At 40.2% G+C, this 24077-nt stretch overlaps 2 protein-coding genes across 2 annotated transcripts in view; one reads left to right on the top strand and one right to left on the bottom strand.

Moving 5' to 3' along the window:
• LOC137296250 (kelch-like protein 12) overlaps positions 1-24077 on the top strand; it is a 43268-nt gene that overhangs the window by 3695 nt on the left and 15496 nt on the right. The window contains exons 2-6 of the mRNA XM_067827996.1: positions 10075-10321; positions 12164-12317; positions 14084-14301; positions 15721-15870; positions 22811-22925. Coding sequence (XP_067684097.1) covers positions 10124-10321; positions 12164-12317; positions 14084-14301; positions 15721-15870; positions 22811-22925 — 835 coding nt within the window. The 5' untranslated portion in view covers positions 10075-10123. The remainder of the gene's footprint in view (positions 1-10074; positions 10322-12163; positions 12318-14083; positions 14302-15720; positions 15871-22810; positions 22926-24077) is intronic.
• LOC137297349 (uncharacterized) lies at positions 103-8813 on the bottom strand. The gene is made up of 5 exons (XM_067829358.1): positions 8585-8813; positions 8388-8473; positions 7971-8097; positions 1117-1214; positions 103-879 (listed from the first exon to the last, which is right to left on the bottom strand). The coding sequence occupies exons 1-5, from the start codon at positions 8811-8813 to the stop codon at positions 103-105; spliced, it is 1317 nt and encodes a 438-aa protein (XP_067685459.1).

The following is a 24077-nucleotide window of genomic DNA, read 5'->3' as shown; positions in this document are numbered from 1 at the left end:
AGTATCTGTTCACACAGCTTACATAAATTTGACATAATAGGATTCAGTTTACATAAACATAATCTGCTTAAAGGGATTTGTTTCTTTTAATGCTTCCTAACATTATTTCACAAGTTTCTTGTCGAGGTTGCACAGTGCTGCACATACAAATTGCATTTGATCCAAAATACTCTTAAGTCTGAGTGGAATAACTCTTTGAAAGATCTGAAACTTTTTAAGCCTTCCTATGGCACGTTCAACATGAATGCGTGAACTGGCAATTCTCCTTGTCTTAGCTACTGCTTTTGATTTCAACTGCTTACCCATAGAAAATGGTGGTATGTTAAGAGTGCACATTCTTTTAGTAAGTAAATCACGTATTAAAAACCCTCTGTCAGCCATGATGTCATCTCCGTACTCAAGTTTGTCTAGGAAACCAGATTGTTGGACAATCTTCCTGTCTGATTTTGAACCTGTGTACAGATTTGAGAGAAAAACAAATGTACCAGAGGGGGATATAGCAACCAATGATTTTACAGTGTTGTGGTGCTTGTATTGGGACCATGTGACTCTCTGAGAGGAAGCAAGACTTGGTTTTTGAATGAAAAATTCTGTGCAGTCAATAATTACTCTGGTCTTAGGAAAACATTTAAAGCACTTAGGTAAGCATGAATTTACTTGATACCGAGTTGGCCAAGATACTAGGAATTGAAGTTCATGGTACATAAAAGAAATCCAAGTAGTGAAAATTCTGCTGACAGACGAGTTATCAATTTGGAATAGATAAGCTAAAACTTCAGAGTCAAACCCCCGTCTGAGCCTCGCTAAGGTGAGAAGTAACTCCTCTGTAAGGGTCAAGACCCGAGGACGTCCTCTCCTCCCAGGTGTTTGAGCATGGTCCTCCTGAAACAGATGTTACATCATTCATAGTATGTGTCTAAAACTCAATAACATTCACCAGAAGTAATGGTTTCCAAGTGATTCATTTTAGATTGTTAGATATACAGCTTTTTTCACTCTACTGTAACAAGTCACTCAAGCTAATGAGCTTCTTTCTTATGATAACCTTCACTGTGATGAACATCATCACCCTTACCTTGATGATATTTTAGCTATTGGAAATTTTAATGTAATTACTGTTAAGCCACCAGTGTCCGATCCACGCCAGTAGTTCAGTTTCTTGGCTTTCGGCATCAACAGATTCAGGATGATGGTAAAAAGAGATGTAGTCAGACCTGTGTAAATATAAATAATTTATTCTCTTACATATTTTCAGAATGATTACTTATAACAGCATTGATTACCATTTTCAACAATTACCAACAACAAACGACCCTGTTGATTTTTGGTTACCATGCCAAAGGTCTAAAAAATGTTGGTTAAATTTATGAATGCCATTTTGGACTAACAAGATAGACTTCAAAAAAGCTAGCACATATTGAATTTAATATTGTAATAAGTACCTGTATAGAATTTGCAGGTGTCATCATCACTTTGTATGGTCCGTATGAAATCATTCCTTTTCAGAATTCTGGGCTCTTTTATTTCTGCATCACTGTACCTAAGCATATCATCCATGTGAATTTCTGTCTGTGTGCATGCATCCACTGTGGTGCTTGCATCTGAAACAAGTGAACTTGTAATATCTAATATCAATGCTTCATCCATGTTACAGTGAATCTGGCACCCGTGGCGAGCCACCTCCTTGTGGTGGGTGCTGGGTAACGCCAAGAGCTCGCCGACACCCCCGTTGTGGACCCGGGGGGATATTTGGTCCACCAACCCGTTTGCCGTGGGTTGCGGCCCGTGTCGGTGGAGGAAGGGATCCTGGTGGTTGAGGGCAATAGGTCCCTGCAACTGTGTTCCTGTTGCCTAATACACCACTTTGGCCCTGACTTCACCTAGACGGGAGGTTGAATAGGCCCGGTTCAACCAATCGGCTGGTCATGCCAAGCCCTGAGCATTGTCATTGTTTTTGCTCAAATTTGACTTTTTCAAATCTTTGTAAATGGGCCTTTGTCATATAGCTTGTAGACCAGTAATATCTATTGATATATTGATGCCACATTAACCAAACCGTTATTACCTAGAGTCTAATGCCCAGAAGGCGATGGCTCATGGGTCAATCTGGTGGATTTATTGATCTTGAATTGATACTTCTGCTGGAGTATATCATCCCAGTATCCTTGGTGCTGTCAGTAGGAAACCCACTGGCATATAGCATTGTCTTTATGATACTCCGTGGTGGGTGGGGAGCTGGGATGATGAAGTTCTATGACTTTACCATGATACCCCCAAAACAACTCAAACGTACTTTAGAGGATAGTTCATCTTCTGATGATGACACAGTCTCCAAAGGCAAATCTGACCATTGGTCTCGTTATTTAGTGATTTCTTCTTCAGATGATGGTCCGTTGAAACTGAATCCGTTTGCCCTGTCAAAAGCGATTTATGGCATTGCTGGTGACGTTGTGTCAATGAAAAAGATGCGATCTGGTCTTATATTACTTGAATGCAAATCAGCGTTTCAGTCATCTACACTCTTAGCTGTTAAGCATCTCGTGTCCGTACCTGTTGCTGTGTCTCCACACAAAACTCTCAACAGTTCTAAAGGCATTGTCAGAGACCGAGAACGTTGTCTGCTAGACATGTCTGAAGATGAGATAGCGTTTGAACTAAAAGACCAGGGTGTAACAGGTGTAAAACGTTTTACAAGTCGGCAAAATGGTCAGATTGTAAACTTAAACACGTATCTGCTCAACTTTTCTGTTCCTGTTCCACCGTCATCCATCAAAGAGGGTACTGCAATATCAATGTTGATAAGTACATACCGAACCCGCTTCGGTGTTACTCATGTCAAAAGTTTGGTCATGGTGCTAAATCTTGTACCAACAGCAAGAAATGTCATCGCTGTGGAGAACTTGCTCATGACACGTTAGATTGTCCAAACAACCCTAAATGCGTTAATTGCTCTGGCGATCATGCTGCCTCATCAAAATCTTGCCCTGTCTGGCAACAACAACATCAGATAGTGAAACTTAAACATGAAAGAAACATTACTTTCGCAGAGGCTAAACGTTTGGTTGCACAAGACAACACTCCAGTTGCAACTGTGTCATACTCTGCAGCTGTTACCCGTCAACGTACTAAGACTGTTAAATCAGTTGAATGCCAGACTGAAATCACTTGGGTGAATACTGAGACGTATTCTACGTGTGAAATGCAAACTGTTGCTTCCACGCAAACAGCATCACAATCCCGTCCACAATCTCGTTCACCATCACCTGTTATCGTGAATGCTAGCAAGACAGTGAACTATTCAAAAAAGTCAGATCGGGTTCCAAAGAGTCAACGGAATCCGGTACAAATATTTAATAGATATCAACTTCTGGAAGATATGGATGTCACTCCTCATCACCGTGTGCGCCAAAAAAGTCATTCGCCACGGTCCAGGAACAGATCGCCTGTGTTACCACCTAATGTAACATGAATAATACACTTATCCAGTGGAACTGCAGAGGCCTTAGGACCAACTTAAATGAAATACAATTATTAGTACAAGATGTTCAACCATCAGTTTTCTGTCTCCAGGAAACATATCTTAAGCAGACTGATAAATTTGACTTACGTCAGTACAGCTCTCACCATTCCTTTTCTCCTCCGGGTGACAAAGCCACTGGAGGCTCCTCTATCTTGGTGAGGCAGGGTATAATACACAGCCCTGTTGATCTCACTACTAACCTTCAAGCTGTTGCAGTTCGGATTTCGTTACACATTGCGTTTACTTTATGCTCTTTGTATATCCCTCCATCTTCAAACCTCCAGAAATCTGACCTTCAAGCTCTGTATGATCAGCTTCCTCATCCCTGCATACTCATGGGTGATTTGAATGGACATAATCCTTTATGGGGGAGTAATGTTATCAATACCAAGGGGAAAATAATAGAAGATTTTATTTCTGACAACAGTCTCTGCATATTTAATGATGGTACACACACATATTTACACCCTGCTACAGGTAGCTACTCTGCCTTGGACGTTACACTCACAGATGCAGATCTTCTGAATGAATTTTCATGGTCAGTTCATGATGATTTATGTGGAAGTGACCATTTCCCAACACTTCTCTCAGTCAATAACCCGTCTGATGTTCCACCCTCATCAAGGTGGAATTTTTCAAAGGCTAACTGGTCTAAATTCACATCATTGTGTACTGAGAAACTCAAACATGAAACGTTCCAAAATATTGCTGACCCCATTCAATTGTTTTCAGATACACTGCATACTATAGCTACCGAAACAATTCCTAAGTCCTCTGTGCATCCACATATTCGTAAGCCATGGTTTGATGGCGATTGCAAACAGGTTAGGAAAAACAGGAAGAAGGCGGAAAAATATTTTCGCAAACATCCAACTGTACATAATTTGAACAATGTTAAAGTAACCAGAGCTAAAGCTCGACGTACATTCAAGCAAAATAAACGGAAGTCATGGAGAGCCTATGTCTCCAAGATTAACTCCCGCACACCTATATCAAAGGTGTGGAATATGGTACAAAGGATCAAGGGCAAGGGTTCCAAAACAAGCGTTAAACACCTTAAAGACGGAGATCACATTTTGGAAGATGCTTCAGATATTGCAAACAAACTTGGTGAAACATTAGCTACACATTCGTCTTCATCAAACTATCTTCCTGAATTCCAGAGGTACCAGAAGTTAGAAGAAAAGAAAATCATTAATTTCACCTCTGACAATGGTGAAGACTACAACGAAGTATTTTCCTTACATGAACTACAAACTGCTCTAGTGCAAGCTCATGATACAGCAACAGGGGCTGATAATATTCACTATCAGCTCTTGAAGCATTTGCCTGATTCATGTCTTGAGGTACTTTTAGACATATTTGATGAAATTTGGACTTCAGGAACATTCCCTCCCTCTTGGCGGAATGCTATTGTGGTTCCTATACCTAAGCCTGGTAAAGACCATTCAGATGCATCTAATTATCGACCTATATCATTAACTAGCTGCGTTTGCAAGACTATGGAACGAATGGTAAATAATCGTTTAGTGTGGTATTTGGAGACCAATGATCTGATTTCTAACATTCAGTGTGGTTTCCGTAAAAACAGAAGCACTATTGACCATTTGGTTCGATTGGAATCTTTCATTAAGAATTCTATTGTTAATAACCAGCATGCTGTATCTATATTTTTCGACCTTGAAAAGGCTTATGATACCACATGGAAACATGGTATTTTAAAAGATTTACATGAATTTGGTTTACGGGGTCGTTTGCCTCATTTCATATCACAGTTTTTAACGGGCAGACAGTTTCAAGTCCGAGTAGGGTCTACCCTCTCTGATCATTACCAACAGGACCAGGGTGTTCCACAAGGCAGTATTTTGTCTGTGACTTTATTTAGTATTAAAATAAATAGTCTTTCAAAGGTTTTAACAGATTCAATCAATGGTTCTCTTTTCGTGGATGACTTTAATATTTCTTGTCGTGGCAAAAACATGCGAACCATTGAGAGACAGTTACAAATCTGTCTCAACAAAATTCATAAATGGTGCCTTGAGAACGGGTTTAAATTTTCTCAATCTAAAACCAACTGCATTCACTTCTGCAGAAAATACAAACCTCATAAAGACCCTGACTTATTTTTAAATGGTGTACCCATCAAAGTTGTCAAGGAAGCTAAGTTCCTTGGTCTCATCTTTGACTCACACCTAACTTTTCTGCCACATATAAAATACCTAAAAACCAAATGCCTGAAGGCGCTCGATTTGTTGAAAGTCGTTTCAAATACAAAGTGGGGAGGAGACCAAACAACCCTCCTACATTTATACAGGTCACTCATCAGATCTAAACTGGATTACGGCTCCATTGTCTATGGTGGAGCCTGTAAAAGTAACCTCAAAATACTTGATTCTATCCATCACCAAGGTCTAAGACTTTGTCTTGGATCATTCCGAACTTCTCCTGTTGACAGTCTATACGTTGAAGCAGACGAACCTTCTCTTGGCCACCGTCGTATTAAATTATCTTTACAGTATCTCACTAAACTGTATTCAAATAAGTCCAATCCTGCATATAACTGTGTCTTCAATCCCCCGTATGGGGATTTGTACAATAAGATGTCTTCTCTTGTTCCGCCTCTTGGACTGAGAGTTAAACCTTTTCTTTCTGCTGCTGGCATTGAGCTGGATAATATAGCTCCTTCTCGCTTGTTTTCTTCTCCCCCTTGGCAACTGGTTAGACCACAAGTTGACCTTACATTAAGTAAATATAAAAAATCAGAAACTAATGACTTACAATACAAACAGGAATATAATCAATTAAAAAGTAAGTATAGTACATATAAATCCTTATTTACAGATGGGTCCAAGGATGGTGGCGCAGTTGCTTGTGCTACTGTCATTGGATCCAGAACAATATCTTCTAGATTACCAAATAGCAGTTCCATTTTTACAGCAGAAGCACATGCCATATTAACAGCCCTAAACTATATTAAAAAACACTCTAAATATAAACAATATATCATTTATTCAGACTCTCTTTCATGCCTCCAGGCTATTAAAAATGTATCTTCTCAGCATCCACTTTTAGCTGACATTGTTGAATTGTATAATGAACTTGCTACTGGCCAATATGACATCGTCTTCTGTTGGTTACCCAGCCATGTTGGAATCTCTGGTAACACAATGGCCGATCATGCTGCCAAGGTAGCACTCAACAAATCTGTGACACCACTTCTCATACCCTATTCTGATTATAAGGCTGTCATAAGATCATATATCCGTGATCTAATGCAAAAGAAGTGGGACACCCAAGTAGGTATCAATAAATTACATGGAATAAAGCCCTATATCGGTTATACCCACTTGGGTTGTCAGTCCAGATTTGAAGAGGTTGTTATACGACGATGTCGCATTGGCCATACGCGATATACTCACGAACACTTGTTAAAAGGTGAGGATCCTCCGTTTTGTATCCCTTGTGATGAGAGAATCACTGTTAAGCATATCCTGCTTGATTGTGTTGATTTTGCCATCACAAGGGATAAATATTTCAATGAGAAAACTGTAAAGGATCTTTTTTATAACGTTAATCATCATTTAATACTTGAATTTTTAAAGGAAATAGAATTGCTACATAAATTCTGAATATGTTTTGTACATAGATAATATATCTTTTATGCATGGTATTGTAAATTAGCAACTGCGATCGTTAGTGGCTGTGCCCTCGAGGGAGGTTGAAGTAGCGTAAAATTATTGTCCTCCCAAGAGGGTACGTAAGTCCCAAAAACTTTCAAAGTCGATTTTGCTCAACCATACTTTTTAGTCGTAGTGTGTTTGTTGTTTTAAATTCTGGCTAAATCGTCCTATCATCGCCAGTGTCTGAAGCGCTGGTGTAAATCCAGCCAGGGTCCATGCAGGTAGCAAAGGTACTGTAAGTCCCCATGGACCCTGGCATGGTGATCTACCTTCAGCTGCTGGTGATGTGTATAGCCCGTGTTTTATCTTGTCTTGTCCAAATAGTTCTATCAGTTTTACCGTTCCACACTAGTTTTATCCGTAGCTGTGATATTCTAGTTCTTTTACTGTCCTTTGAAGACAGTTTTTTTATATAGTATGCACATTTCCCATTTCAATTTCCAATCTGTTCTCGTCACGATATGGCTGAAATATTGCCGATGTGACGTTAAATATTAACTCACTCACTCACTACAATGAATCTGTTACTTCAAATTGCATTCTGTTCTTTTTACCACGTTTCGTCCCGCCAGGACTCATCAGTGCAGCTTGGCTTTCCATACAAGGAAAACTGCAGACGTGTATCACCTATTAGACATACACTATTAACAAATATGTTTCAATTTGATCAGTACAGTATTACATTTGGACCAATATCAAATTATTATACTTCAAGAAAGAATGATAATTAGCTTTGTGATTTATCAGGACAAGTTACTTTGACTACTTACCTTGATGATCTTCATTGAAAACTTCAAAGTAGTCATGGAAGTTTTCAGATGGTGGTGTTGGCACTATGTTCCGTTCATCTTGTTCCTCAGGGGTAGGCACACTTAGTTGGAGTTCATGCAGTGGGCCCTTTTTAATGAAGAGAAGATAAACTCAAATAATTTAGACCCCTACTAGTTTACATTGCTGGATAATTGTCAAAATGGAATACTCAGGCAATACATGAATATTCTACAAAACTTCTATGAATGGTTGAACCCAGCAGCATGTAGGAAAATTATTTCAATTTTAAAATAGCTACTGCACTTTAGTGATTATCAGTGTGATAATATTCAGTGAATAAAATGTAATCAATGATGATGTTACTATGTAAATATTGATGAGAACGTTTTTGGAGAGCAAATAGCGTAATAATTTACTGGTTGAAGCCTCAGTCTCTTCCTAGGATTTCGTGCCTTCGGTGGTAGGACATCTTGCGACAAGGCTGACAAAGGATCAGGATATTCTGTCAATGAAACAAAAGGTCATTCAAACATGAGCATGTCGTCAATTACATAGAGTCAGATTTAATCTGAAAATGCAAATACGATATTTGAAAGTGCACTTGAATCATTACCTTCAGTTGGTCCATTTCCTCCGATGAAGTGCAGACTGCAAATATAAGTCTCCTTCCTGACTTTTTCGATGGTAAAATTCTTCCGTCCGCAAAGAGAAATCCACTTTTTACATTTTTCTAAATTCGTCCTAGGTTTAGGGAATGGTATGAAAAAGATGCCACTGCTTGACGAGTTCAAATACCGCGAATCAGACCGACAGAGGCCGTGACAGCAGTGTTTCACAGGCATGTTGCTAGGGACGCTTGTCCGGTAAAATGGCGACTTCCGGTTAAAATGTCGCTTACAACAACCAAAAAGGCAGAACGACTATTGGTAACCAATGACATGTGTCAACCAAGTCAGCAAGTCTGACCACCCGATCCCGTTAGTCACCTCTTACGACAAGCACAGTCGCCTTTCATGGACTATTCTACCCCGGGACCTTCACGGGTCCATTAACTCTTGCAACAGTATTATAAATTGTTGTCATTATGTTCTACACATTATTGTGAAAGCATGTTTGACCAACAAAAATCTGATCTTGGCTGTGGTCATGGTAACAGTTTTTGCATTTGATTGGTCAGCTTGAATTTTCCAGCACTGTTGAGTCATCAAAAGTATGGCAGGGAAATAATAATGTTTGCTGATTGTTTCAACACAGCTCAAGACTCTTTTCTCACTTTTATCATATATCTTAGGACAGCAGTACTAAGCATGTGAATTACTCTCCCCTGTCTGGTCATTAATCGAGTGTAGGCACACCCCATATTGTTGTATGTGCTAATGTCGTATAGTAATGATAACAGGAGTTCCTAAAAACGATGAGTATGCCTTGCCATACTAGTGGCACCTATCATAAGTTAAAAATGCAAAGATGAGTGAGACATTCACCAGAAAAATCACTGGAACTTATGGGACAGGCCAATATGGAGAAATGTATTGGGCATAAGTTTTTGTAACTGATGCGTCAAATTTTGAAATTCCCTCACATGCTCTACTGAGGCTATGAATGTAACTGTAATCATGTCGTTGAGTAAAGGCATGTGGCATTTTTTGAGATCTTGAGAAAAAGATTCTGCTAATTTGCATCTCAAAAACAGTGAAATGTGAGAGAGTGAGTTTAGAATTACCCCACATTCAACAATATTCCAACTGTATGGTGGCGGTCTGTAAATAATCAAATCTGGACCAGATAATTAACATCATAAGCCTCAATCTACACAACTGGGATACGCTCACGAGCCTGTGAATCTGACCACCCAATCCCAATAGTTGCTTCTTACAACAAGTATGGGTTCTGAAGGGCAATTCAAACCCGAACTTTCATGAGTGCTGTGAAATATGAACGCCAAAGTCGGGACCTGCTAGAATATTGCTTGAATAATGATAGAGTTGTGTTTTGGAAAGTTGAAATTGTCCCTCTTGCCACACAGCCTAACTGGAGATGTTTTTTCATGCAAAGCAATATAATGATGTATGACATTACAATGTTTAGTCTCTCTTCTTTCAGAACCCTCACTGCAGGTGGTAGTCTGACAACAGAAGGTGCGCCTTCTGCTATGTTGCCAGTGATGTCCCTTGACCGCCAGATTGTCACGGACCAACATGCCAAGTCTATCCTGACCACGATGAACAATCTTCGCAAGGCTAACACCCTATGCGACATCACTCTCAGGGTCATGGGGGAGTCGTTTCCTGCTCACAGGATTGTACTGGCAGCCTGCAGTGATTACTTCTGTGCAATGTTTACAAATGAGGTTTGTAAATCTGTATTTATCACACAATGGATAGTGTTCTAGGCAGGCAGGATGAAGACAACAGATATTTTTGTATTCATTGGGGTCATGTATGAATATCGATGCAAGATAGAGGTACATGCAAATTTTAGGGACTACTTTCACAGTGTAAACAGACATGGCATCACAGGACGGCAGTGGTGTCTGGATTGACGGCCGTGGCTACAGTACTATGATCTCAGAAAAGTCATGCCTGGCTATGATATAAGGAGATTACAAAGCGAAGGTAGAAATTCATAGACTTACGAGTATACCAACATCAGTTCCCTGACTGAGTGTCAGTGTTAGCAAGAGAACAACACAGGAATCCAGGTGTACAGTCTCATGTGAACACTGAAGTGTACAGTATAAGTTGTCAAAACCAGCATCTGGCTAATGCAGCAAGCTGTCAACACTGGCACAAACTCTAAGTCCCTTCCATGGCTGGTACATCTATCATCAGCTCAACAATCTGGCACATTGTCCGAAACAGATTTTTTTCTGTCCCAGTGAGCGCCAGATTAAACAACTTCCACTGTATTTGTTGTTGAAAGGGTTAATAGAAGGTTTCTGAAGTTCCTCATGAGTTTGTTTCTATTTTTCAAACGGAAGCTAAGATTTATTGACAACAATACATGCTTAAACATATACACATACTGGAAACTAGATGACCTAACGCACTCAGCTGAGTGATCAAGAGACAACTATCTCACTGGCTGTGTCACATAAATATTTCTACGCACGTATTTGTGATGTAGTAGACATTCTGCAAAGTCTAGTTTCATGATATGTGGCATTGAAATCACCTTTTCTTTTAGATTAAAAAGTAAGAATGACATTGTATGATGAATAGGTTATCACACTTGTGTGTTTTGGGATGGTTAAAGGCTTGCTACATGCGATGTTTATTCCTAATGCAGGATATTAACCATCCCAAAACACACTGATATATGTTTATTTGTATCAACTTGCTTTAGGATAAGACAATGTCATCTGAGTATATAAGGCATATGTTGACACAGTAGGTATGAGGTTAGTAGGTCAGTACTGTGACACGTGTTGGGACTGTCCTACTTTCATTTTTTGTGGAAGTGATGGTGGCTTTGCGGGCTAGGCGGCTAACTTTGTGTGCTGGCGATTAGGTGCCTGACTCTGATAGTGTGGGTTAAATCCTGTATGGGTTATCCCAAATACAACATATGTTATAAGTGTTGGGATTGTTTGAGATATATATAATAGAGTTCATATGTGATACTAAGAGGTTATTACATTACAGTATGTCTAAAATACACTAGGCTCTGTCTGTTGACTTTTCCAGCATTTGCATGTATTCATTCTGTACCTGTTTAGTAGCCAGGTAGTACAACTAATATGGATTTTCAGACCTAGGGCTGATATGGCTGACATGCATTTTCAGCCCAGTATGGAGATGTGCCAAGAGCCAGTATTGTATGTGAAAAATGGTCCATTATTGTTTATAGGTATGTGGTAAATATGTGAACAGTGTGTGTGAGTTATACATTTTATAGTATATATTCTCAACAAAAGAAGAAACTTTACACATTTTTTGTAATAATTGTGAAGGGGGTAATCCCTTTTAGTTTTTAGTTGTGCCACATACACAGCAATGACATGTTGGAAGTCTGAGCTTGGTACTTGCAACAGATATGAAAAACTGGATCATTAAGCATGAAATAAGACTGAAACACAACAGTATTGTCATGTGGTAACCATGGTGATCACCCATGCATCAAAATGCAAGCACATGCAGAACATGAAAATGCATCAAAATTTGCAAGGTTCAAAGTGACTGTCTCCTTGCAGATGTCAGAGCGAGACAAGTCGGTGATTGAGCTACATGAGATATCCCCAGATGTGATGAGAGAGCTCCTGGACTTTGTGTACACAGAAACAGTGGATGTCAGTGTGGAGAACGTCCAGGAGCTGTTGCCAGCTGCATGTTTGTTGCAGCTCAATGGTAAGTAACTGTTGCCAGCTGCATGTTTGTTGCAGCTCAATGGTAAGTAACTGTTGCCAGCTGCATGTTTGTTGCAGCTCAATGGTAAGTAACTGTTGCCAGCTGCATGTTTGTTGCAGCTCAATGGTAAGTAACTGTTGCCAGCTGCATGTTTGTTGCAGCTCAATGGTAAGTAACTGTTGCCAGCTGCATGTTTGTTGCAGCTCAATGGTAAGTAACTGTTGCCAGCTGCATGTTTGTTGCAGCTCAATGGTAAGTAACTGTTGCCAGGTGTATATTTGTTGCAAGCCAGTGTTAGGTAAAGGTAAACAGATGCATGTTTGTTGCAGCTCAATGGTAAGTAACTGTTGCCAGGTGTATATTTGTTGCAAGCCAGTGTTAGGTAAAGGTAAACAGATGCATGTTTGTTGCAGCTCAGTGGTAAGTAACTGTTGCCAGGTGTATATTTGTTGCAAGCCAGTGTTAGGTAAAGGTAAACAGCTACATGTTTGTTACAGCACTGAAGGAGGTAACTGTATACAGCTGCATGTTTGTTGCAGCTCTGAAGGAGGTAACTGTATACAGCTGCATACTTGTTGCAGCTCTGTATTAGGTAACTGTGTGCAGATGCATGTTTGTTGCAGCTTTCTAGTAGATAACTGTATACAGTCACTGGCCTGCCTGGTGAATTTTTATGGGGTCATTTTGTAAATATATCTCTCACTCCATCTTGCTAAGTTATAATACACTTTTAAATCATGTAAGATTATGGCCTGATGAAAATTTTCATCATAATAGCAGGTGAAACCTGTGTCATATCTTATTCTCATCTGTTTCTGTATTATTTCAGTCCTATATTCGAGGTAGTGTATTATTTTGTGGGCTAGTAACTTTCTGGCAAGCCTAGCCCGACTGGCCAGACAAATTTGGAAACTATTTCGCACTCTAATAGCAGTACAGTGGTAGCTTTTTAATCTGCTGCTTATTGGAAGACTGAAAAAATAATCCATTTTAGGCAATGTGCCAGATTGTGGAGCTGATGATAAATGTACAAGCCATGGAAGGGACTTAGATTTTATGCCAGTGTTTACAACTTGCTGGATTAGACAGGTGCCAGTTTTGATAACTTCCACTATATATATTCAGTATAAACAAAACATGTCATGTAAACAACTGGTGCAGTTCCCAACTCGTCAAACTGCAATACAAACAATACTTGTGTGCATGCCTCAACAAGAAGTATCCTTGATTTCCAGATCCAAGTATTAACCCATGACTATGATAGTCTCGTTATTTGCCCCCATGAGTATTGTGGTGAGCTTTACAATCACGTTCGATTTCTGAGCTATAATTATCTATATGTCCACTGTGAGCGATAACTGGCACTACGAGACATGCTGAAACTGTAGAAAACAACAAGCTGCATGTTAGTATAATTATTGTCAATTGGAAACATGTCCATGTTTAACAGTGAAAGGATGTCTGTCCATATCATGAAATACAGACATCAGATGAAATATTATCCTGCAACAGTGTAAGAACTAAATCTTTCATCCTCAAATTTATTTTCCCAATGCATTGGAAATTGTTAGATCAGTATGTGTAGTATCTGTTCACCGGAGATGATCAGGACAAGTTTCTGAATATCTGAATATGGTTTATTGCATGCATATTTCGTGATTTCCAAATTATTGCAGTGGCCGAGGAACTGGATAATTATTCGTCCATGTCAAATCTTTGTCACAATTATGAAAAGGTAAATATTTGATATGCGTTATTTCTTGCAGGTGTAAAAGAGGCATGTTGTTCTTTCTTAGAAAACCAGCTTGACTCCTCAAATTGCCTTGGAATCAAAATATTTGCTGAGCAGCACAGCTGCAAGGCATTATGGGAAGCTGCAGAGTCGTACAGTCTTCATCATTTCGAGGAAGTGGTTCAACAGGAGGAGTTTAAGACCCTTCCCTTGGCAGAGATTGAGAGATTAATTAAGAGTGATGAACTTCAGGTAGACATGATGTCGATGAACCCTCATGAAATGCCTTGTCAATGAAGTGCAGATTGTGTGGTGTATTAAACTACTATAGAAAATAGCAAAAGTATATTGGGGGGTGATGGGTAGGGGGGTGTTCATTTTTATCTACAATTTATGTAGTTATTATGTATAAGTGTGAAATATCTGTTAAATTACATTAAGCCTAACTATAGTCTCGGTAGCAGGTAGAAGAACGAATTCACTGAGGACATAATAGTGCAGAAAGGAGCAATGAGACTTACTTGGAACAGACCATGACTTTGTGCAAATGTTTGTTCAATGATATTGTATTACAAAGAACACTTTTTAAATGCCCATTTTAAAATTAAATGTAGCTCTATTATAAACGATAGCTCACATAAAGAATAACTTTAGTACTGAAATTATTAAGGATGTAGCTACCATTGGGTCACTAGAATTAGAGAAGCAGGTGAAAAGCAAAACGAGGATGGGTGTCACAGATGGCAGTTTGGGCCAGGTTTTGGGATAGAGATATCAGCCGAGATAAGATAATCTTTGAGGGGAAGATAACTGCATGTTATAACAATTTACAACTAATAGCCAGTCCTGTCTATCTTCAGGTGGTCATGTCACCTATATATTTTAAGACATTTTACACATTGCTGATTTGAGCTTTCCTGTGGGTGTCAAACATGTTTACATATTTCAACATAAACTTTATAAAAGAAAGACAAGTAAGATGTTGGTCAATACCTGAGACATATTCAACACAAGAGCAGAAGTTGTCTTCTGGATGATCCCTTGTGCCTGTAGGCAGCACACACATTTCATGACACGTTAATCAACGGTCCTACCTGTCTGAGCGACCTAATTTGCTATCTGCAGTTGTGTCTATTGTTTTCCACAGCATTGTATTTGCTGATCCTTTTTTTCTACTCACTAAGGTAAACATTACAATGTCAGAGTGACCACGTTCAGTTATGCCATTTTGTATCCATGGATTAAAGGGAGATAACTATGCTACCACATCAAATTTCCAACAAATGATCTATCAGTATGAAAGGAAGACATCATTTGTGAAAGAGTTTCATTTTATATCTCTGTAAAGTGTATAACTATGAAATAATTTGGTAGTAACACTGTGCTGTCCCAGTATGTATGATAAGATGACTTTGATCAATATTTCACATGCTCTTGTCTTGATTTTCTTGTCTACCCTTCCATCTCCCAACTTTCCTCCATTATTGCTTAGTAATTTATCTTTTAAAGAACTGTAAAGAAATATTTTAGCAACTCAAATATGATGTCCTGCACCAAATTCAAACTAATGTATATACCTTTTGTGTGTCAAATTCATATTAGAAAATGGCCATGGTCATTGACCCGTCTCTGTTTGCTTCACATAGGTTTTAACTTGCTGTGTGTTTACAGGTGAACTGTGAGGAGCCTGTGTTTGAGGCGGTGATCGACTGGGTCAAGTACGACCGAGAGAGTCGATGTGAGTGTCTTCCTGAACTGCTCAACTATGTCCGACTTCCGCTGCTCAGTGCTCGGTACATCACGGATGTTATAGACCAAGAGGTATGCTGTGAAACTGTAGATATATTGACCAGTGTACCTTGCAGTCACAGTTACATAAGGTTAAATGTAACACCTTGTAGCCTAGCAACATGAGGAAGCATGTTACACTAATAATCGTCGTAAATTTTGCATAGAATTTACTGATTAGGAATTTACTCTCCATACACGGTCTGTTTACAGACATGCTAGGGACAAGCCATGTCGGCTTGCATTAGTCATGTCTAAAACAAGTGATTTAAATTCGGGTAATTCGTTAACTACGTCTGCTGAGATTCATTTAAGTGAAATGTCAGGCGTTTCTCCTGGGCTATGTCTGGGGTCCGGCGTGTCGTGCCCTGTATCTCAGAAGAGATCTTCCTCAGAAGCAGGGCTGTCTCAACCAAAGAAGTCGAAGTCATCAAAGATGAAATCATCGTCCCTCTACATGAACGACTTATCTTCAATGAACCACCTTCATGCAACAGTTTACAACGCAGATGATGAATCTGATGGAGTGGCATATAGAAGAGGAGAGAGGACTGCACTCGTCATCATCGTTGACTACAGCTCGGCATGAGCGTTCACCTAGAGCGGCACTCACACCAGAGGATGAAGAGGACATGTATGCACACACTCGAGGAAGATCGTCATTAGCACCCCCCTCTTCACATCCCAGTCGAGAGAGAGATCCAACCACGCCGAGTGAGTGCACTCTCAGGAGCGAGGATTCACGCTTGCGTGGGTGCACTCGCACTAGTGAGGAGTCACGCTCGCATGAGTGCACTCGCAGGTTCACTCATCAACGCAGAAGGTCTTCATCACTCTCCCCGGTTCATCGAAGGCGCTGTCAACAATCATCACCCCCCTTAGCCGTGGACTCTTATAGGAGATACATTATCGAGCGTCATCATGTATGGACTTGACTTAGCTTTACCAGCCAAGGACGCTAATGAAGCTAATACCTATATGATGAAGGATGATGACATTGATACACTTCCCACCGATACCTCCGATATCTATGATTCCTGAGATGTTATCTATGGCATTTAAGTCAGCAACAACGTTTCAACAACAACATGTGCCGTCGTTCAACATGCGTCGCTTCCGTCTACATCGTATGGAGCCATGCGTCAGAGCACTGGACATGGATGAAGCTTATAAGATCATCAGTCCAGCCCGCAATAAATCTTACAAGGTAGATGACAAGTGGCTTGCACAGCTCAACACTACTATGAGGTGTACTTTCTTTGGACTGGCTTGTTCGAGAGCCATCAATGAAACTCTCATTGCAAAGTTCAGTAATCTGGATAATGAGGAGGAAAGAATGATCCTGTCATCGTTGGTAACTCAGAAGAAGGACAAGTAATTTATGGCCGATCACTTAGCATCTACTGCGGGAGGATTGAAAATTACTTCGTCGAAAAGGTCTGCTATGTACAGTGTGATGGGGTGAGAACTTTACCAAACCCTTGTATCAAGTTCCATTGTCAGCACCTACTCTCTTTGATGGGAAGATTGAAGAGGTAGCGAGGATGGTTGCTCGAGACTCCAGAGTTATGATGATCAAGTCTATCGACACTCTGACATCAGTACTTAAGCAGACTAATCAACGTTACACCCTTAAGTCCAAGGTCTTCAGGGTTCAAAAAGCAAGAGATAAAAAGTTCAATACGCGTGAAGAGAGGACATCTTCTTTTTGTCGCTCCCATGGGGCAAACAAATGCCCCCAGACATCCAGCAGTGCATATAGGGGTGAGAGAAGAGGGAGTTATTGAAGATCAGTTTCGGAACGACTGGAGTCTTCCACCCCCAGCTGTTCCCGTACAACCATCTCAAGTGGAGGGCACGTCTTCAACTTTACTGGGAAAACTGGAGAATATTGTTACCAGAGGGTGTTGGGGTGTTATACCCTTCTCCCTAGGCAATCTGTATTTCCTCCACTCTTTTGTCTGGGGATGATGTAGTCAGACGATATACTCAAGGATACGTCCAGTTTGGCGTTCAAGTCCTTTTATTTTTGGTATAGTTTTTAACAAACAAAGGTCCTCAAATATTTCCTAGTTTCTGGTCTAAGCACAACATTAGTTTACTATGTCCTGGAAGAACTTGTTGGTCTCTTGCACAACTTCTGATACTATAAGTTCATCTGAGCCCTTCTCTCAATATACGGAGAGAACCTCTCAAGTCAACGGTGGGGCCCAGAATCGCGCACCACTCACCGGACAACTAACAAAATAGAAGTCATGACAATTTAGGCTCCTCCCCCCGAAATAATGTCCTACGTCATACAAAAATGACTCATACCCAATCTTAATAATTAGTTACTTTCATTAGTCCCTTTCCGAGACTTTATCGGTACCATCAAATTCTTCCAGTATAAAATATCTTCGTTAATCAACTTTTAGCCATCCATCAACCAAACATTGACATACCTGACAAAATATCAAATAATATTTCAGACTGGTAGGCGCCAGAAGATACTTAAACAAATTATTTCCAATCCTCTGTGTGTCCCTTTTATTGACACACTGACCATTAGTATCCGAATGTCCATCCGCCTAATCATGTATGATCACAAAGTCCTAGTTTTATGTTACTTCAGAGAAATTGCCATTTCCCCCGAGAAAAGTGAATCCATAAAATTTGATTACTTGGTCAATGCACTTTCCCAGTACATTGACCCTTCCTAACTTGACTTCAATTTCTCCTTATATATTTATCAATGTTTTGTAAACTTTCTAACTCTAAATGTCCTGGTTATACATGCCCCTCCTGTTGTAGAGCATGTCCCATACGACTGATAAATGGCTAAAGTTTCATCATACACACATAAACATCATATCAAGACCAATAGTAAAGATTAAGATGCACATAAATTATACAATGTTAATCAGAAACATCAATAGAATACCTATATATCTGAGGACCTGGAAACTCAAAATGCCAAAATACAGGTAAATGTCTCAGATAGGATCTGTCATTGGTTGTACCTATCTGAGAAGCGAAACAGTCATTTATCAATCAACAACCCTGTAATGATATCTGAATAAACATAGCCGATGCATATGTATATTAAAATCAGTACAAATAAAAAAACAGGTAAAAATTCTGGTTTGGACTCTTGAACATTTTCACATTTTTCTTTTCACACAGACTACAAATCATCAGACGACTATGTTATGAAAATTCTGAGAGAGGGCTACAAGATCTCACTGGGAACCATTCCACCGTTCACATGAACACCAACTCCTTTTATCTATGCAACGCATCAACTGGACAAGCTGACTGATGCCATAGCAACATTGTTAAAGAAAGGAGCAGTAGAAGTTATAGAACCACAGAGTCTGACACCCGGTTTCTATTCCCCAATCTTCCTGGTACCCAAGAAGAATTCCAAAGGGAAATTTTGACTTATATACAACATGAAGGCATTCAACAAGAACTTTCTTCAGAAACCAGAGTGTTGAGAAATCAAGTTGGTACATCTGCCTCAACTAAAACTCCTTATTTGTCCAGAAGATTATCTCACCAGCATCGATTTACATCAAGGATACGAGGGGATGTCAATAAGTTTGGAGCCTTGCATAGAAAAACACAAAATATTGGTATGAACCACATTTACTTTTCAACATGGTCCCCTTGTGAGTCAAGACACTTGTTCCATCTTTTCTGCCAGGCGCTGATGCCATCTCTGTAGAAGGCGCCATTTTGGTCCTCAAACCAAGCCTCAGTAGCAGCAGTCAGTTCATTATCAACCTGAAATCTACAACCACGCAAGTGTTTCTTGAGATTTGGGAACAGATGGTAATCACTTGGTGCTAGGTCTGGAGAGTAGGGGGGATGCGGCAAGACTTCATACCCGCATTCCTGGACAGCAGCGGCTGCAACGCGAGAGGTGTGTACTGGAGCATTGTCTTGATGTAGAAGAATACCACGTCTGATCTTGCCCCGGCGCTTCTCCTTGATTGACTGTCGCACTTGCCTCAACAAGTTAGCGTAATATTCCCCATTCATTGTTCTTTATTTTGGTAAGTAATCTATGTGGATGACGCCTTTGCTATCCCAGAAGACTGTCACCATTACCTTCTGCACTGATCTGGTGGCTTTGAACTTGTCCTGGGAGAAGTGACATGTTTCCATTCCATGGATTCTTGTTTGCTCTCAGGATCATAGTGGTGGATCCACGTTTCATCACAGGTTACTAGCCTAAAGTGAAAATCTTCTGGATTCTTGTAGTATCTGTTTAGCATGGAGTTGCTTATGGTGACCCTTGTTTGCTTCATTTCATCTGTAAGCATTCTTGGCACCCATCTTGCGCACACATTAAACATGATGAGATGTTCATGAAGAATTGTCTCGATGGATCCGTGTGAAATGCCTGTGGTCTCCTCTAACTCGTGGAATGTGATTCGACGATTTTCCAGCACAAGTCTATGCACTCTGTCAATGTTTTCTTGGCTAGTGCTTGTTGTTGGGCGACCTGGACGGGGGTCATCTTTCAAGACTCTCTCTACCATGCTTAAATTCATTGACCCATCGTTTGATGGTAGCAGATGAAGGGGAAGACTTCCCATAAACTGCTGAAAGCTTTTCTGCAATGTTCTTCGCCGAGTTTCCTTCAAGAACTAAAAACTTAGTTACTGCTCTATACTCAATTTTATTCATTTTCACTGCCGTGAGGGGGGTCTCTTTCTGTCAATGTGAGCTGTTCAATAACTTCTGAGAGTAGGATACCAAAAGTTATATATCACATCAGCTACACCCCAAGGTTCAATATCATACCATAGGCAGTGACACCTGGGTATGAGAAATGCTCAAGGCTCAAAACTTATTGACATCCCCTCGTATATGGTAGAGCCGGCATTGAACAACCTTCTCTACGTAGATGCATCGATGCAAGGATGGGGAGCCCATCTAAACAACGAAGGGAGCAGCAGGGATGTGGACCAAAGGAGAGCAAGCTCTTCATATCAACCAGTTGGAGATCACTGGGTGACCATGTTGAAAGACAAACTACTGATGATACACACAGAAAACTCAACAGTGGCCTTTACATAAACAAACAGGAGTCAACGAGATCGCCATCTCTTCTTCACCTGACATTTCAACCCTTTGATTTAGTTGACAGTGTGAATCTCCAAATAAGAGCGTGTCACATACCAGGAGTTTGCAACATTGTGGCAGATGCCTTGTCTCGTCCATCACCAACAGAGTGGATGCATCGGGAGGCGTTTCAACTAATCAGTCAGACATTCAGATTGCTGCAAATAGACTTATTTGCAACAAGGTTCAACAAACAGACAACAACGTTTGTATCACCAGAACCGGATCTGTTAACCTGGGCAACAGAGACTCTCAGCATCCCATGGGAAGGACTAAACGCATTCGCATTTCCCCTCAAGTGCTGCTACCAAAAGTTATCAAGAAAATAAAACAGACCAAGATGCTGCAACTGACTTTGGTCGCGCCTTATTGGCCAACGAGACATTGGTTTCCAACACTCATAGAAGAGTTAGGACAACCAGAACTACAACTACAAGACAGGAAAAACCTTTTCATTCACCCACACACAAAACAGATGCACAGAAACCTGTCTGTATTCCAACTTGACATGTGGAGTGTATTGAAAACTGTTTAAAACACAGAGGATACTCGACAAGAGCAGCTAAAGCAGTTACTTTAGCCTTACGGAAATCCACTCGTACCCTTTATGATGACAAATGAAAGCGGTTTGAGACATACGCCAGGAAGAAAGGTTTCACGGCAATGAAGGCTACATATTACCTACGACAGTCCAGAGGTCTGAAAGGTTCTACATTATCTACATATTTGGCAGATCTCAGCTCATTCGTCACCATGGAAACAGGAACCAAGTTGCCTAAAGTACCCGAGTTACTTGCCTTGCTACGCTCTTTCAAGTTGGAAGATCAACAGTGTAGATTTATGGGATCTAAACATCGTACTTCAACATCTCACAAGTGATGCGTATGAACCGCTTGATCGGACCTCAGTGGAACTGCTAACACAGAAGACACTGTTTTTAGTTGCCTTGGCTACAGCTGCACGAATGTCAGAAATTCATGCTCTAGACTTAAACCGCATGTTTTGATGCAGATAATCAACAGACAGCCCACCTGGGTTTACGATGGGATTTTATTGCAAAAAATCAATTGCCAGGTCAACCGGATAGACAATTTCACATACCAGCATTATCTTCAATATTAGGACCACAGGCTACTCAAAATTTATTGTTTTGTCCAGTGAGAGCCTTGATGATATGCATTGCACGTACTATGTTTAGAAGGCAACGGTTCAAGCGTCTGTTTATCCCTATGTCCACTGAGACACCTATGAAAGCATCCTGCAACACTATCTCAGGTGTTCGACTACCTTCACCAGGGAAGAGGAGATAAGCAATTAGCATAAGTCAGGATAAGTATAAAGTATCAAGTTTCTTCAGAAAATTACATATCTCAAATAATATTGAATCATGTATGGTGTATGGAAATTACCAATGTTTTGCAAATGCAGATAGATGGAAGGGAGGTAAATCTAAATCTGTTTTTCTCATCATCTTCGAAATCTAACATATGTCCTACAAGATGTATTGTGCCTGTGCTCCGAACAATTCAGAATTAAAAAGTGTTCAGTAAGATAAATACATTGTTCACTGGTTCGTCTGACAATGGGGTGATGTACCCTCAATTTTCCCTTTGTGTCCAGTGAACAACTTATATTGTAGCCATGGTAGCATCAGACATCATGTAACATTGGACCTGTATGAATGACTAAAATATATAATAGACAAAATGTAAAGTTGCTGAACAATCTTTGACTGAAGACAGTATGTTGTCAGGAAAGTACAACAATGGTTCACCTGAGGCAGTAAGCTGCATGCTTATGCTGTAGCTGAAGGGTGAATCTGGTGATGTGTTTGATGAATGTACTTCTTCTATTCCAGAACCTTGTCAGACGGAGTCACAAGTGTAGGGATCTGCTGGATGAGGCCAAGAAGTTCCACTTAAGACCTGACCTCCGCTTGAAAATGGTCAGCCACAGAACCAAGCACCGAATAGGTTCGTAGTTTTACACTGCTGCTTGGTGGGGACACGTGTTACTGCATTACTAAATGTAGGAGTCACTTGAACCTCCTGGTGTCATGAGAGGGAGTCATGGGTATGATGCAAGCTTCTAAATTCACCGCTTTTAGTTAATTTGTGATTCAAATCCGCATGTTTTCTGCATCATGGCAAACATTGGGAGAAGAGGAGAATCAGAATGTTAACCCAAGTCTGTTCTGTGATGCAGATTGTTACAGCTACAATACAGCAGCCAGTAAATAATGCAGTGTGTCTGGGTGCAGCACAATCAACCAAGTCACTGAGTCTGATCACACCATGCATTCATCTACCTCGTACACCCAGGATCATTTTGTTTTTTGTTTTTTTTATGAGGACCGATTCTCTCCTGGAATGTCCATCATTGCAGAATGCCAAATACAGGACTTATAATAGGAGGAGATAACCTTTGTAGCTAATCTGATAAATACACAAAACTGGTATGTTTATAGTTTTATGCAAGTTGCAAATACTTGTTAGTGCGGTCCTGTGCATAGAGCTTAGGTCACAAATCAGTTGAAGTTAAACAATGTCAAACTCGGATTGTACTTGAATGGGTGACCATGTTTGGCAGCTTGATTTCCAAGAGTTTCTAGGACTTCAGTCCTCCCCTGCAAGGAAGCACATGTGATAAATATGGTCTCATCTTAAGCAATTTTGAAAGAAACAAGTGAGTTTTGTTCAAGATTGCCTGTGTTCGCCCAGCAGAAAATGGGTACCAGGTTGGATAAAGTCTTGTGACTCTAATAACAAGTGCCATGGTGTATCTAGGCACTATACACATGAATGATTATCATTATTATTAGAAATTAAGTTTAGTGATGTCATTTTATTGTTGTCAAGTTACTTTGGTTTGCAGAGCACTGTCAGTTTCTTTGGGTGATATAGAGAATTATGTTGTATATTGCAGTATGTCATACATTGGTTGGGATTGGAAGTGATGCTCATCACGCATACCCAGATTTGCACATAGGTGAGAGTTTGGTGACATTCAAAATGACACAGGGGCACACTGCCAGCAAGTACATACAGAAGTTTTAACTTGAAATCAAGTTTGAAGCCAGCAAGAACCAAGTTAACAGGCTGTGGTGGAGCATATCTCAATGTGTT

The sequence above is a fragment of the Haliotis asinina genome, chromosome 9 (assembly GCF_037392515.1).
Source record: "Haliotis asinina isolate JCU_RB_2024 chromosome 9, JCU_Hal_asi_v2, whole genome shotgun sequence".
NCBI classification, from domain to species: domain Eukaryota; kingdom Metazoa; phylum Mollusca; class Gastropoda; order Lepetellida; family Haliotidae; genus Haliotis; species Haliotis asinina.
This window is presented reverse-complemented; position numbering and strand designations above follow the sequence as displayed.